At 34.1% G+C, this 18189-nt stretch overlaps 1 protein-coding gene across 3 annotated transcripts in view; it reads left to right on the plus strand.

Moving 5' to 3' along the window:
• Nucleotides 1-16991, plus strand: part of LOC127874553 (uncharacterized) — a 99533-nt gene extending 82542 nt beyond the window's left edge. Inside the window, exons 1-2 of one of the 3 annotated variants that reach the window (XM_052418932.1) lie at nt 12657-12819; nt 12982-16991. In XM_052418932.1, coding sequence (XP_052274892.1) covers nt 14109-15572 — 1464 coding nt within the window. In that variant the 5' untranslated portion in view covers nt 12657-12819; nt 12982-14108 and the 3' untranslated portion in view covers nt 15573-16991. Of the gene's footprint in view, nt 1-12656; nt 12820-12981 lie in introns of those variants that run through there. The other 2 variants (XM_052418934.1, XM_052418931.1) reach the window with 2 other exon arrangements.
• The last annotated feature ends 1198 nt before the right edge of the window (nt 16992-18189 follow it).

Here is an 18189-nt window from a genome sequence, read left to right on the forward strand (position 1 = left end):
TAACCAAATGCTGTCCGATAATCATCATCGTATTGTCACGTTATCATTAGTGTACCTTTCTCATCGTGTTACTGTCGCGTTATTTCTTTTTCTGTCTTGCTATAATCCTTTTCATCTAAACTTCATATTTTAGTCAGTTTTTGACGATGCTGGAACAGCATCGTCTAAGGTATGATAACCATAAAAAAATTCTTCACAATGGCGATCTATGTAAAAGACCGAGCCAGTCCGATTGAGATAACTCGATTTTTCAGTTACTTCCCTTGGGCATTCGATTCTCCAAGCAGAGTTGTCGTTCGTGTTTCAACATTCAACAATGGCCGCCCCCATGATAGTCTCGATTCAAAACTTTCTTACGGCATAAATTGGCTTGTTTCGCTATTTAGAAGCTGTCATTAATGATATATGAATTATTTATTCACTAAATCTCCGCTAATGACAACAATGGATGGAATTCGAAGGATATATTCGATGTGAATGGATCACTTTCTACAACAATGGCTTCGCCCATGAGAGACTTTATAACACTCGTGTCAAAACTTTCTTACAGCTTAAATCGGCTTGTTTCGCTATTTAGTAATGCAACAATAAATGGAATTCGAAGGATATATTCAATGTGAATGAAGCACTTTCTGGATCTCGACAGCTTGACAAGGCAAAACTGGCATACTGATGATTTTTAGTTATCAATTTAAGTCACATTTTGCTTTACAAATTTTGTTCGAGCATTTTGCGACTTATTGAATGGCTATGATACCCGAAATCAACATGTCGTTTGGGATTTGCATATCACCAAGCTGTCCTGAAATACAACATTGATTACAAACTCTTTACTCAAATTACTGGTTTGTATGAATTCTTTCTTCTTTCTTTTTAATGTTGTTGTTATTATTATAGTCCAAATAATTAGACGTAATTTACCGTTTAGTCCATGTATATCGACCTCATATTTATAGGAGTAGATATTTATTATGTTAATGGGGCCTTTTCACAGATTTTGACATGTTTTGAAGTATATAAGCAATCTTCGTAGTTTCACACATTTAAACAACAACAACATAACTCTAAAAATTATTCAATCGTTTCGCGTTTCAACGCTTTATAATTTTTAAATCGTTAAAAAATGCATATAATGACTATATTAGACCATGGTAAATGTTCAGTAATACTGTTTCCTAAAAACAACATAACTAAAACGAAAATTTGCGAATGCGATACAACTTTTTTCAATGTTTGTCAATTAACCAAAACGTGAAAAGATCCCTTTAAAGTTAAAGTGATAGAATGCGCATTTTGCACTGTTGAATTGAGCTGAAAAGAATTAACAAATCAAAAGAGTTAGTTAAATTGTGGTTACTGATCAATTTTCTGCAACTCATCTTGCTACCAGTTGTTTATAAATATATATTTTATATTCGATATTCTTACGTGACCCACCCAGTCCTGTAAGCCGAAATGATCCGTAAAACAAAATTGTGTCTTTGTATCGTATGAACGAATCTGCACTAAAACTAAATTTAGGTTCAAAACGTACATGCATGATCAGTTGTCAAATGAAAGTACGGTCGATATTCAAATGCATTATTTTTCTCTTTCCGGGATATTGTTTAAGTATGTTGATGCTGCATTAACATATAAGTGAATATGAAGTGCAAACACCAAAAATAAACAACGGTTGCGATAGACACCTTTAAACTGTTAGATGCCCATAATATCACTTTAAATGAACTGTATCCCAGTAAAAGACAAACATTTTCAAACATAAATAATTGATGTAAATTGCTTGAAGGAATAATATTTAAGGTTTAAGAAGGCATATTTCTTTTTCTTTTAAAGGATATCTTTGAAAATTATATTTTTTATGAATTTTTTGGCAACAAGGGGTAACGCATTTTTAAACAAGAGCACCGCCTTGCGGGTGCAGACTGCTCATCTATTTTCTTTTTAAAGTTGAAGAGACTCTCAATTTCAATCACAAAGGAGGGAGGGGTGGAGTGAAGAGGGGTGTATAGTGTGGGGGTGTGGACATTTATTACATTATCTTCCAAAAATGCGAAAAAAGGGGGAAAAAACAATTCAGGGGTGGGGGGTGGGGGTGGGGGTGGAGGGTGGGGGGTGGGGGTGGGGGGTTGGTTTTGGGCGAGAGGATTCTTGGGTGCGATGGTTGGACGGTATTTCAAAAATAAAATAATAAAAATAAATATTTGTGTTTTTTAACCGTTTCAAAAAAATGGGGGGGGGGTGGGGTGGGGGGGGGTAAAGTGTGAGGGTGTGGTGGTCATTTGTGAGATGATCTTAAAAAAATAATAGGGGGGGGGAGGATTAGGGGGAGGGGGGAGGATTCGGGGGGAGGGGGGAGGAGGGCACGGGGGATGGTTTGGGTGGAGTCTATTGTGGTATGTCAGGTAAGAGTAGTTTTGTCAGAGTATCAATCAAATCTAATCATAAATAAAGAAGTTATGGCAATTTTAGCAAAATTTAATAATTTGACCTTGAGAGTCAAGGTCATTCAAAGGTCAAGGTGAAATTCAACTTGCCAGGTACAGTAACCTTATGATAGCATGAAAGTATTTGAAGTTTGAAAGCAATAGCCTTGATACTTTAGAAGTAAAGTGGATCGAAACACAAAATATAACCATATATTTAAGTTACTAAGTCAAAAAAGGTCCATAATTCCGTAAAAATGACAACCAGAGTTATGCAACTTGTCCTTTTACTGTACCCTTATGGTAGTTTGCGAGTGTTCCAAGTATGAAAGCAATATATATGATACTTTAGGGGTAAAGTGGACTAAAACACAAAACTTAACCAAATTTTCAATTTTCTAAGTATAAAGGGCCCATAATTCCGTCTAAATGCCAGTCAGAGTTACATAACTTTGCCTGCACAGTCCCCTTATGATATTTAATAAGTGTTGCAAGTATGAAAGCAATAGCTTTGATACTGTAGGAATAAAGTGGACCTAAACACAAAACTTAACCAAATTTTCAATTTTCTAAGTATAAAAAGGGCACATAATTCTGTCAAAATGCCAGTCGGAGTTACATAACTTTGCCTGCACAGTCCCCTTATGATAGTTAGTAAGTGTTGCAAGTATGAAAGCAATAGCTTTGATACTTAAGGAATAAAATGGACCTAAACACAAAACTTAACCAAAATTTTCAATTTTCTAAGTTTAAAAAGGGCACATAATTCTGTCAAAATGCACGCCAGAGATATCTAACTTTGCCTGCCCAGTCCCCTCATGATAGTAAGTAAGTGTACCAAGTTTGAATGCAATAGTATTGATACTATCTGAGAAAAGTGAACCTAAACGCAAAACTTAACCGGACGCCGACGCCAACGCCGACGCCGACGCCAAGGTGATGACAATAGCTCATATTTTTTTTTCAAAAAATAGATGAGCTAAAAATGTAATTAATTTTCTGACAAAAAACTGGTACCATGAGTAGCATGAAACAATTTTTTTTTTTAAACATTTGTAATTGATGAAAATTATTGCAAAAATAATATCTAGGGTCTAATTAAGCCTTTTTTATTTTATTTTAATAGGTTACTCTGAAAATTATATTTTTCATTATTTTTTTTTTTGCAACAAGGGGTTATGAAATTTAAAAAATGTTACTGGATTTTTAGACCAAAGCTGGTACTATGATAATACTATGATGCACTTCGCCAAAACATGTATAATTATATTGTTTATTCTTGAAAATGTATTTCCCCTATTGACTAAAAATAACACTTTTGATCAGAAAATTCATATATAATGATGTATACTTTTATTTTCAAGAAGCATAATGCCTCTTTTTAGCTGTATTCAGCCACAAGTTCTTGTCAGCCACTTAAGGGTTATATGTTGCCTTTCTTTTACTAAATGCAAAATAGTGCTACACTTTGAGACATTCATAAAATATTTTATGTCTTTACAACACCGAAAGGCTTATAAATTTATATATCAAGTACTTCCATACTAACAGGACCATTCTAGGCGGGCAACCTAGCAACCTTAATTTGTTCATATCTTCCTATCAATCTGTTATATGTGTTATGAATCATTTGTTCGAAGAACATTTAATGTTTGTTATAACTTTTAAATAATTCAATGTTCAAAGTGATATTGTTATTGACCGATAAACCAACATACTGATTAAAAGGGAATATTTTATTAATTATTTGCATTTTATCTTACATAAGAAATATTTGCCTAAATGTTCTTCAAACTATAGAGAAATCTATATACAATTAATAATTGACGACGTTTATCAAAAAAAAACATTTATGAAATTGAAATTTTAAGATAAAAATAAATAATGCAAGTTTTATCAGATATTCGTAATAATTTCCAATATAATTGAATGTCTGAGCAATGTGGATGAATGAATATATCGGATAAAACGAACACTTGTCTACGCTTGAATTATGATTTATTTTTCAATATTTTATGCACTTAAGTTATCCTTAATGCGTTTTTATAAGCATTTATAGACAGTGTCCTCCCCAAAATCAAGGAATTATTACTTGTCATTCATTTGTGTTATGGTATACAATAATTTTGTGGTAGAATATTTGAGAAAAACATTAGAAATGAAACTTGTCAGTGATGAAATTTTCAATATGGTTATGGAAATTACCGATCGTCGGTTTCCGAAAAACAATACATCACGGTTTCCAAAAATATGATGGTTGTGCACAAAGATTTTGGTGTTAATGACCATAACTAGTTTATATTTTAATAATTTCGATTCTCATTTGATTAATAGGTAATTTCAAGGCTGATAAACTTGAAATATGCAAGCTATTCTTTCGTTTTGCATATGTCTGTCGATACATCTGTACAATCGGTAATTTCCGTAACCACTCGTTAAATTGTAGCAGACACAAGTTAAAATTAAAAAAATTATGTTTTACACTAATATTCTTCCTCTTTCTTGCTAAAAACTAATGCATGAATGATTTAAAAGTAATATTGCATCGTTTTCAGCCAGGAACACTGTCTATGACCGCGAAAAAAAACATAACAAACTTTTTGATTTACGATATTTACTTTATAAATAGCTTGCATGCGGCATGGCATTGCATGTTCCGCAAGATAAATATCTCGACTTTATTTATTGGATGATTTCGGACTGTTTCATCCAATCAGAAAATAGCTTTTAAACGTTATTTAGACCCATGTTTAGCGAGATAATTAAGTACCACTTTTTATACACTGCCAAATTGTGATATAACAAGTTGCCTCCCTTGTTGGTTCATGCTACTGTATTATTATGTCCCCCTTTGCAGAAGAGAGGGTATATTGTTTTGCACATGTCGGTCCGTATGTCAGTCCACCAGATGGTTGCCTGATGATAACTCAAGAACGCTTATGCCTAGGATCATGAAACTTCATGTGTACATTGATCATGACTCGCAGATGACCACTATAGATTTTGAGGTCACTAGGACAAAGGTCAAGGTCATGGTGACCCAAAATAGTAAAATGGTTTCCGGATGATAACTCAACAACGTTTATGCCTAGGATCATGAAACTTCATAGGTACATTGATCATGACTGGCAGATGACCCCTAATGATTTTCAATTCACTAGGTCAAAGGTCAAGGTCACAGTGACTCAACTTTGAAAAATGGTTTCCGGATGATAACTCAAGCATGCTTACCCCTATGATCATGAAACTTCTTAGGTACATTGATCCGGACTCGCAGATGACCCCTATTGACTTTCAGGTCACAAGGTCAAAGTCACGGTGACTTGACACAGTAAAATGGTTTCCGGATTATAACACAAGAAAGCTTACGCCTAGGATCATGAAACTGCATAGGTACATTGATCATGACTTGCAGATGACCCCTATAGATTTTCAGGTCACTAGGTCAAAGGTCAGGGTCTAAGTGCCAAAAAACGTATTCACACAATGGCTGCCACTACAACTGACAGCCCATATGGGGGGCATGCATGTTTTACAAACAGCCCTTGTTTCAAAAATGTTTTCATGTAGTATACTTATATTGATATTTACAAAATTGATGCATATGAATGATAGACTTTACTGAAATCATTTTAATGATACTGAAATAATGACAGTGAATTAATAATGATAATTATTTAATATATTTTGCTTGATACAATCATGTACATCTATATCAAATGAGATCATACTGTAACTTCAGTGATGAATTTCAGTGAACTAAATTAAATCCAAAATATAAGTAACTTCTATATCTCTCCCGCAGCGCGCACACTTAAACATCCTGCTGTGTACCTATCCAGATCCAGATAAAAAGATATGATACATAATTATGTATCATCATGTTGTTCAGAGGGGATGATTTTACCTCTGTTGTATAAATGTATTGTTTTACTTCTTTAATCAGTGTGTTTAAAGTTATATAAACATAGCTCCAGGGTCTTTGCTTCAGGCAATGAATATTTCATATCCTGATCTCTTTTTCTAATTGATATTTTAACTAGTTCCTACATTCAATACAGTCAAATATATGTTAAGTAGTATCTGTACACATTGGTAGATTAAATTTGTACATCAAATATTACTTTTTAATTGTTTTAAAAAGATATATTTCAAATGTTCATACTAGATTAATTTAGAACCTTAGTCATGTCACGGAGATCTAGAGTCCGTGGTCATGTGGTAATTAAACATTTTTAAATATAACCACTTTTATATGGAATCCTGACCAGATCTCAAATGCATATCCCTTTTCTCTTTCACCCTGGTCATCTCTTAACAAAATGGCAAATTATATGCAGAACCGTTCTTTATACACAATGGTTGAATGAAAAAATTGACATCCTTTTTACATGGAAATTTCACTTTGACAGTCATGGAAAAATAGCCTGCACAACACAAATCAAAAATACTTTTTATTTGTGGATAATCCCATATCTTGAAACTCTTATGTGCATAAATATCTCAAGTCTTCATGAAATCAGGACAACAAAAATGTTTTTTAAGTCCTTAAAGCGAGATTATACGATTTGTATATGTGTTGAATTGTAATATATTGATACAAATATGTTATAATAACACACAATATGCAAGAAAAATGATACATTTAAGACGAATTTCATAAACTGCAGCAAATACAAATTAGCGCCCCGAGCCGATTGTGACGAAGATAATTCGTACATATTTACCTACAATAACCGATGCATTCGTCTTTTAAGTAAGTGTTCGTGTGTCGTATGAATCGATTGCTGCAGGAATTTCAAATAAACCGTTAGACTAAATTTAGATTCACATCGTACATGCATGATATACACGCTAGCGAATTCGGCTGTACAGCCTTTTTCGATTTCAGAATTTAATATCTGGCTTATTTAGCACTTTTCGACACATGTTCTTCTTAACTTTTATTTTAGTTTATATTGAAATATGTGTATAATCAGTTTTTTTACACATTTTATATTAATTAATAAATATTTGACAAGATCGTATATACCCGCTTTAATTGACCTGGCTATAGTAATCCGATTATTATAAGCTCAATTATGTCATATGCTTTGTGTATTGTAAACATACACACAATATTGCAGGTACATGATAGCAATAAATAATAACAAAGCCATTCATACTATAAAGGTCAGTGAGAAAAATTTGAACGCATTGAGTGTAATCACACAACGTGCTCATGATGAGCTTTTGTGATCGCTTTATGGCCGTCGTGAGCCGTCGACATTTGCCTTGTTAACTCTGTGGATGCCACGTTTATATTCCAATTTTCATAACATTTGGCCAGAATATAAGTCTCAATGATATCTTGGATCAGTTCGAAAATTGTTACAATTGGTTGAAAAACATGGCTGCCAGGGGGTGGGGCATTTTTCCTTATATTGCTATAGTAAAACATTGTTAACACTCGAGAGGTCACATTTATTTCCCGATCTTCATGAATTTTGGTCACAATATTTGTCCCAATAATATCTTGTTATCTCAGGTGAACGACTTTGGGCCTTTCAGGCCCTTTTGTTTGTTCATCTTACCATTTGAAGAAAAGATATCATTGCACAGATGTCTTTTACTTTTAGAATGTGTTATGCTGCATTTTTATGTGGCTTGTTCGGGGTATATTGTTTAACACACAGCGGTCAGTCCGTCAGTCGGTTCGTCCACCAGATGGTTTCCGGATAATAACTCAAGAACGCTTAGGCCTAGGATCATGAAACTTCATAGGTACATTGATCATGACTGGCAGATGAACCCTATTGATTTTCAGGTCACTAGATAAAAGGGTAAGGTCACAGTGACTAGAATGCTTAGGCCTAGGATCATGAAACTACATAGGTACATTGATCATGACTGGCATATGACCCCTATTGATGTTCAGGTCATTAGGTCAAAGGTCAAGGTCACAGTGAGTCAAAACAGTTTAATGATATCCGGATGATAACTCAAGAATGCTTATGTCTAGGATCATGAAACTTCATAGGTACATTGATCATGACTTGCAGATTACCCCTATTGATGTTTAGGTCACTAGGTCAAAGGTCAAGGTCAAAGTGACTCAAAACAGTAAAATAGTATCCGGATGATAACTCAAAAATGCTTACGCCTAGGACTATTAAACTTCATAGGTACATTGATCATGACTGGTATATAACCCTTATTGATTTTCAGGTCACTTGGTCAAAGGTCAAGGTCACAGTGACTTATAACAGTAAAAAGGTTTCCTGATGATAACTCAAGAATAGTAAGGCCTAGGATTCTGAAACTTCATAGGTAAATTGATCATGACTGGCAGATGATCCCTATTGGTTTTCAGGTCACTAGGTCAAAGGTCAAGTTCATTGTGACAAAAAATGTATTCACACAATGGCTACCACTTCAACTGACAACCCATATGGGGGGCATGCATGCTTTACAAACAGCCCTTGTTTGTCTTATGTTGGTAAATGTTCATCTTGGTCAATTCTAGGTTAAGTTTGAAAGTAGGTCCTATGTGGTCTAAAATAGGTCAACAAACCAAATCACAGAAAAGGTTAGTGAACACTCCAGAGGTCACATTTTCTTCCGGATCTTCATGAAAATTGGACAGAATGTTATCTCGATGAAATAAAGTTTCAGTTTGAAAGTTGGTAGTTTGTCAAAAATTAGGTCATTAGGTCAAAATACAGAAACCTTCCTTTACCTTTTTACAGGTCACATTATCTTCCTGATTTTCATGAAAATTGCTTACAATCTCCATCTTAATCAAATCAAAAGCTGAATTTGCAAGTTGGTCATGTGCAGGCTAAAGCTAGGTTACAACTTAGTTAAATCATACACAAGTTTTTGACACTAAAGAAGGAGTTTTGGGTGAGCGATACAGGGCTATCTTGTTTTAAAACAGCCTGTAGTAAGAAAGGGAAGGTATTGTATTTGTTTCAAAAGTAACATTTTATTGTTATTGGAAGTAACTGAGCAATTATATGATGTCATACGTTTTTGGTTATTTTGCTCACTTGTTATGATGTGACAAGGTGAGCTTTTGTTATCACTCTTTGTCTGTTGTATTTTATCCAAAGTTTATTGTGAACACATAAGATATCATTTTACAATGTTTAAATTTGGGTGTCACCTCTTTGCCAGATTCTTATGAAACTAGTCACCTCTATGTCATTTTGGGTTTCATATTCTATCAAAAATTAGGGCACTAGGTCAAATATAAGAAAAGGTCTGTTAATACTTTAGTGGTCACATTCTCTCTTTGATCCACTTGTAAATTGGTTAGAACATTATTTGTCTGGACCATTACTCCCAAAAGAATTGTAAGTTCAAATATAAGATATTTAGGTAAATAAATCTCATTGAAGGGAGTGCAGTGTCCAAGAACGAAAACGATTGCACCACAACCATTAACTATTGACCTGCGGATAAATGACAAACAATAAAAATTACACAATTGCGGTGATGTAGATTAACTTAAATGAATGCTTATTTATTTTATGCTTTCCGGTGATTTATACAGAAATATCAGTGAAATAAACTGGTATTTCACTGTTTTAAACAGTGAAAAATAACAGTGAAAATATCGATATTTTTCGCTATTTTTCTGGGAAAATCGATATTCCACCGAATCCAACAAATATCCTCTATATATACATCCTCTTCAAAAGCATCGTCAAACCAGTACTTTCAGTACTTTGATTTAAATACAGAGCTATATTGTTTATGGTATTATAGCGACAAAGCATATTTCGGTCTAGAACAAACGTCAACCGAGTACATATAACAAATTCCCCTTAAACATGTGACAAATACAAGAGGAAGTTTGTAATGTGTTAAGCTATTCTTCACTGAATAGTTTATATGGACTTCCTCTTCAAGTTATTTTTCTAACATCAACCCATTTAGCTTTACAAAGGGCACGTTGAACAGGAAGTTTTGAAACTATTGAAGCGTATTTATACAAACTATTTAATTTCTTCATCGGATTATTGTGCGTGTTATATTAGTAGAAAACGATTGGAAAATGGCAAAGCTATTTTGATAAACCGTAATGCATAGTTTAAGAAATAACTAGTCCCTCGGTGTTATAACATTATTCACCTAAAATCACGATTAGAAATACCTTCTCTCAACTGACTCGGCTATTACTGGTTGCTTTCCATGTGAGCACTTTATTAATATAAACGGATAGTATCTCCACGATGAAAAGAAATGTTACAAAACAAGATGATATATTATCTAAGATTTGTGAATCGGTTTTTAAAAAAAGGCTAAGTAATATTTTTCTGGTGGCATATATCTTTATAATTATATAAACATTCAAGCAGACTTTTAACTCGTCCTAATGTCCGCGTCTACTAAATAACAAAAGGCTCGTGGTTGATATTTTCTGAACCTCGTTAAATAACTTAAATGAATTCAACACAGACGTAGTAATCTCCATATGTTAATTATGCTACAAATACATTATATCGGATGGTTCCCCCTCCACAGTTGAATGGCGAAACAAACTGATTATTAAAAGTGGTGTCGGTTGCCGATTTGTCCAAGAACAACAAAAGCCGATGAATGCGGCTTGGGATGTCCCGTTTAGGAATGGAGTGCCATTTACGTAGAAATGTCTCTTATTTTCTCCCTCACTTCGTTCGACCGACAATAAATTAATTCTTTGCTCACAAGCAAACAAGTGACAACAAACATTACAACAAACACCAAATGTAGAAGGCGGTCCGCTTTTATCGAATAAACAAAGAAGAAACTTATGAATGTAAATCACGTTAGCCATACATGAAAAACAAAACAAATTATCAAATCCCTAAACTTTTTGATACTGTTAATTTATTTACTACACTGAAATGAACATTCTACTTCCCTGCTGAGCAACGACTCCTCCACAGCCGATGAATTGCTGAAATTCCCCGACAAAACCTCTTGATTTTTCGACATTTTTCCAACACAATATCAACCTTTTCACAAATATATTGAACCACAACCTGCGTTGCCCCTCTAAGCGGACCTCGAATGACGCTATACCCGCCAAAACTCACGAAAATCCCGTGCATTCGTAAACACGCATGATTGAACTGTGACGAAAAGAATTGCAAATATCTAGGCAATTGTCCGTAACTGACCAAGTCCAAAAACATTGCAAAGGCAAATGGGCAAGCTATACATGCACGAGTGCAGGGGCGTCAAAAGAAAATAACCAATATTCTGTGGCATCTAAACTGTGTCCATGGTAACACGACGACCCCACGACATCACCTGTCCGATGCAGTGATATCGAGTTATACCTTAAACAAGTTAAGGTCCGTGCTTTGTCCAAGCGAATCATTTAAGAAAACGTGCTGCAATAGTGTTATTTAAAAGGGTTTTATACTTGCCTTGTAGTATCTTCTGATACATTACAAAACCAGAACAGCATTGTTTTATTTCACTAGCTTGACTTTCTTCATTTGTTTCTTGCTAACGGTTCTGTTGTTTTTTTATTTTAATAGAAAAGTTAATAAAACTAGGTCTCACTTTCTTTGTGCTTATAAAAACTATATAATTCGCCATCTATCTCGTTACTATGTATATGCGCGCTGATGTACTGTGAGTATTCTTTCGCTGACATAGATTGATTTCGATTTTTAAATTGTTTATTTGCTATAAGATCCATTTATTATAAGGAGAGGAGTACTATCTTGCTCATTATCTTAATAAAGTAAATCAATATGCGCACGCGTTGAGCGTACACCCAACATGCCAAAAAATTTTACACATAATGTTACACATTAACCTTCTTAAGATGAATACTTTCGAAAAAGAGATGCACATCGAACTATAATACGTATGTGTAAGTAGAATTACGCAATAATGTACAGTTGGAACTAATAAAACAACCGCTTAAAATAATTTATAACAGTGCTTTAGGCATTGTGGTTATAATAGCTATTTATCGTTATTTATTACATAAATTCAAATACAATAATATACACAAATATGTGTATACCCATTTTTTGTATAATATTATTAACATTTTTAATGTCAACCATTATTGCAAAAACCCATTTCAAATACTTCACTACAGATATGTTGCTTTGATCTAATTTTACAAAATTGTAGACGCATAATAGTGTGCCGTCAGTTAAACTCGACTGAACATTGACGATAATTGGCGGTCAGTCACGCGTGAACTGGTTTATATTACTGTAAATATGAACAGGTTAAACAGACGCGGTGTAAATGTGATAGTTATTTGATAATTCGATAGTTCAATCAATTTAACATTCCGTGTACAAATTATGCTAACTTTCTATAAATAAAATGGCATTGGATGCTTTAGTATTTTTTGCGTGCAGTAATGTTTAATACGGGATTCGTGCTCAAGCAGGTATGTTTATATATGTGTAATACGCATTATCTGGTGATAGTGTTCCTTCAGTTCTGTTAGCGATAATAATATATTTGCATGCTTTCATTTATTTCTTACACCGTATTCTTGCTACACGTTAAACATATGGGCAATACTATTATTGCTTTCTTTCCATTACAGACCGCCAACGGGAAGTATGATCCTAAAACAGACCTTATAAATCTGACAAAATATTTGCGCTGCCTGGTATAATAAATACACTTTGTGATTATTTGTTAAAATGCTTATCTCAAGTTGCTAACCCTAAAGTTGAATTATTGTTTGTCAGGTCGGTGAAAGTTCTGACGTGTTCAATACAACGATTGGAGTGTTTTAAATAAATGATCGAATGGCAATAACACATCAACTCGCAACGTAAATTTGTAAATTAAGAATAATAATGGTGCAGAAGTGTTTGCTATGGATTTTACGATGACTTATCGTAAACAGCGGAAGTTTTGACAATATGAAGCTTTTTACATATTTACTGATCATTTTGCATGAAAACATGCTTGTTTTCATTTGTGCTACTCTCGATGAGAACTATTTGTGTTCACGAATGCCAACTGTTTCTTCGAACAGTAATTGTGGAAATGTGAATGGAACTTACACGTGTTATGGGAGTATTCCTGCTGAATTGCCGTCCAACGTGACACGAGTAGCGCTAGATTGTATTGACCCGATGTTAATAACAAATGAAACGTTCCGCGGTGGAGGATGGGGAAACCTCACATATATAAGGCTGTTCTGGAAATCGCACACAACAAACAACCTAAGTGGAGGGATATTCACTGGTTTGAAGCGCCTGACGGCACTGCATATTAACATACTCTCACTGAAAACATTAGATAAAGGAGTTTTCGACGGTTTGGAAAATGTAACAATTCTTAATTTAGACGATTGTTGGAAGCTCAATTTTAATGACTTCCTCGACGTTATGTCCAATGAAGATGTTTTACCAAACCTTCATTCTTTATCTCTAAGAAAAACATCTTCGGAAAACAATTATGGCGCTATACTTGGGGAACGATTCTGGAAAATGTTTCAACGCCCTTTGTTGTCGCTAGATATTAGCCAAATGAAAGTAAACGCATATGATATGAGGATTTTGGAAGCCGACCAAAGCTTATGCCGAAGACTTGAACTTCTAAATATGTCCAGCATATCAATTTCTAACCATCAAAATTGCTTCAAGTCCAAAACAAGATCACTACAGAATTTAAAGGTTCTTGACTTCTCCGCGCTTTACATTGACGGCTACGGAATAGATGCTCCCTTTTTTGTGTAGTCCATTGACCCGGTCAATATCAAATGTACATGACATGCGCTTTACCCGTGAAAATACTGGATGGATGAAATTATTGGAAAATATCGACACCCTTTATGCGGACCAACTATGCGGGGATGCTGAAAACCTGTCCCCATTTATTTTCAAACATATTACAAACATTTCATGCGTGTCTAATCAAGGCCAAATGATTTATCCAAATCTTAAGAGCGTTTACTTCAGGAAAAATAACATCAGAGTGGTCGATGCGGAAGTGCGTTTTGACACCCCAAGCAGTCTGGTATTCATAGATTTTACAGGCAACGGACTGGAATATATACATCCTGTATTATTCCAAAATTTTCCCTCCTTGAAATATTTGATACTTTCCAGTAATAGGTTGGGTCAAATGCAGTTGAAAAATGAATCAGACTTTGCTTTATTGTTTAGATCATTACATTACCTTGAACATGTTGATTTGGATAACAACGGAATAAATGATATTTCACCACACACATTTGCTGGCAATACAAGATTAAAAACACTTAATTTAGAGTCCAATATGATAACTCATATAAGCTGTTATTTGAAAGATGTTCCAACTTTAAGGCAATTAAACCTAAGAAACAATCTGATTAAAATAATTGAAAAGTCCACAATAGACTGTTTCACAAATTTCCCTTTAATAGAAGTAACAATGGGAGGTAATGTTCTGACTTGTAAAAAATGTTCCGACTACCAATCTGTCCAAAGCATTTTTCAAGGGAAAACATTAATCGCAGACTTTGATGAATTGCGTTGCGAAACAAAGGCACACATTCGCGTAAAATTAACAATGGATTTGCTCACGTCGCTGAAATCTGACTGTGATCGTACAACAATTATTGGTGCGTCGGTGGCAAGCACGTTCGCAGTCGTTTTAGCACTGTGTTTCGGAATAATTATTCTGCGGTACAGAAAGAAACTTCGTCGAAAAAACGATCGCATGGCTAGAGTTATAGCCAACTTAAACCGAGGCAATGGTTTCGCGGTGTATTTGATATATAGCAGCGTTGACGAGGTTTTTGTTCGGAGTGCAGTTTACTCGCCTTTAAATGAGAAGCTACGGCAAGTGGTGGGTATTGATCGGGACTTGGTGTGCATTGGTGACGAACAGTTTCGAGTTGGTTGGAATATCTATCGAGAAATATACAAATGCATGGAACGCTCTAACGTGGCGGTTGTAGTCCTTAGCGAAGGGTTCGCTAACAGTGTTTTCTGTGATCAGGAGATGGATATTGCAATGCAGCTTAAAAAGCCAGTAATATTGCTGTTGAAGGGAGATGTTGACATAAACCAATACTCAGAACATATTCAGATATTGTATAGAACAAATGTGCGTATTTTATTTGGATACGAAGATAATGAACTGGTCCTCAAAACAACATGGGATAAAGTGTGCGAATCTTTCCTGCAAATGGGATGAAAAAATAGATTCCCAATTATTGTGAATTGAACAAAACATACATGTCATGGTTACAGTTGCGTATCCCGGTCCTATTTGCAACATTTATAGGCCCTTGTTAGCAAACACAAATCTTAAATACTGTTTTATACAAATATTAAAGTTATGTATGCTGTAGAATGGTGAGTTATAGCATTATTTCTGAGAACATACATCAAGATTTTAAAATATTCCTTCTAATAAATGTAAATGAAAGACATATTTTTTCAGAATAATTTAAAGACCACTTTTAAAGAGAAGAAATATGTGGTATTTGTTACGTTTAGAATATACAAAAAGTAATATTAAGAAAAGCATGTCGTGGTTATACGGCAAAGAATATGCTCTATATTTACCAAAATATTTCATATGTTTGTTTGATGAGTGATATTCTTGCCTCTAATTTTAGCAATTGTGTTACATGTAAGTGCCTCATATGTTGTCGAAATAATGGGGTTGTGCTTTCATATCTACATTTAAATATAAAGATTTTAGCTAAAATAATTATAAAAATAATGTCGGTATTATGACGCACGTGTGTTTATTTTATATTACAAATAACAAGTATGTAAATAGATAGTTGTGTATTATTGTTCACACCAAATTTGTTTTGAATCATGATTGTAGCTTGCCCTCAGAAGTGTTGGGCGTTTTTGCATTACCAAAACACGAATTTTGTGGAATCGGTAATTGCTGAACAGATTTGGAAGGACATTTCCGCCAGCCAATTCATATTCTTAAATGACAATTTATATTGCTTATTACAACTAAATGCTGACAAATTTCTATTGCATTTCGGTATATGACACTTGCTTTTTGCATTTTGCTATTTGTTGCCAACATGCTGCAATTTTCTTGCGACTTTGTACTTCTCTGCATCATTTTGTTTCATACACTAGAAACATCATTGTATCTGTAGTTTGTTTACCATGGTGAATCAAATATTCTCTTGCGAATACATGAAAATGCACCATTTTAATGTACTATTTTTATTCGAGGTTTGGTTAGAAACCATCTTGTATACTCAACATCATTGTGCGTTCGATCTTTGGTGCTAGTAAATTGCTAACACCAAAGTGCATGACAACTATAAATCGTTTTTCTCTATCAGTAATTTCCCATCTAGTACGTTCTGTAATAACACTAGATAATTAAGAAATACTTCAAAATGTATTTACTTTTCTATGTTACAGAGAAAAGCTACCTAGACACTATGTTGCTCCTTGATACCACTAACGATGTAAACCGATTTGCTGTTTATGTATTACTGTATGTATGCATGTATGTGATATTGTTTTTGTTAAGTATTTCATTTGTATGATCGTCTTTATGTATATTTGTGTATTATGCAGCCTAAATGCGTGTATTTGCTGATTCCACTAATAAACTGAAACTTGTATACATATTCCTCTTGCTCATGTATATCATGCAATTATCAAAGACACAACGAAATTACAATGCAGCATTTTATGATGTTATCTTTATTACGTATATTACGGGCTGCCTAAAACAACTATCAAGATGGTTAACATAAATTGAGCAAGAGGCATATGTATTCTGAACAAAAAGCCTTGAATGAAGATCATACAATACAGTTCCCTTATTTTTGAATGGATTTTGTTGAAATTTGGAATACGAATAATTCAACACATAAATATTAAGTTCTGTAAATTTAATTGAAATTAGTTGACAAAAAGTATAAAACTGCAAGCACACGATAAAATCATTCATCCCCGACGACCGGACGCTTTAGTATGTTGGGAAGGTAGCCTGCAAGATGCCACTTGCGGGGTTGCGCTACGGAATATTCATGCAAGCCATATTGTTTTTTTTAATTAATCTTATGTTTTTCTGGTGTAAGAACCAACCTAAAATGATGAAATTGAAATGAAAATATAATTATAATTATATCGCGTTTAATCATTTCCACGTGCAAAGTGAAAACGATACCTACGCCACGTGCTAAAGCATCCGATCGTCACGGATGAATGATTTTATCGCGAGCTTGCACATATTGTGGTCAAATGATCACATGTACAACTTTAAATCCAAAATCTTTACTCATTAGTGAGATACTAACGTTAAAAAAAAGTGTTGCGTTAGAACAGTTTCCAAGTGTACAGTCATTCACTGTTACACAATTCGCTAAAAAATAATTAACAGGTGGTCGAATTTTATAATGTTTAGTTTATAGGGTAAATTTACTTATACGATTAAACGTCTTCTTACAAACAAATAGTTGTTGATATATTCGTCTCCAAATCTCATCGGTATAGCGATTAAAGAGTACAACACATTAAATTTGTTAACCTCAACATGTTTGGGTGTTTTGACAAATGATCTTGTTTCGTTTATAGCTTCGTAGGGTTGAACCAGGAAGTACAAAAAACGTTTACGTGGTTTACGTGTTAATTTTCTAATTATTTGAAAAGAAATTATTTTGATCTACTATTATTTAATTTCATAATATTCAATGAAAATAAGTTGAAGAAAAAAAGTTCATTTAAAACTTGTTTCATCGCTCATTAATTTTGAACAAAAACTGCCCTAAAAACGCTGCGGGCCTATTAACTGGACTGTGGCGTTTGCAAAGTCTTGT

Source organism: Dreissena polymorpha, chromosome 3 (assembly GCF_020536995.1).
Source record: "Dreissena polymorpha isolate Duluth1 chromosome 3, UMN_Dpol_1.0, whole genome shotgun sequence".
Taxonomy (NCBI): Eukaryota; Metazoa; Mollusca; class Bivalvia; order Myida; family Dreissenidae; genus Dreissena; species Dreissena polymorpha.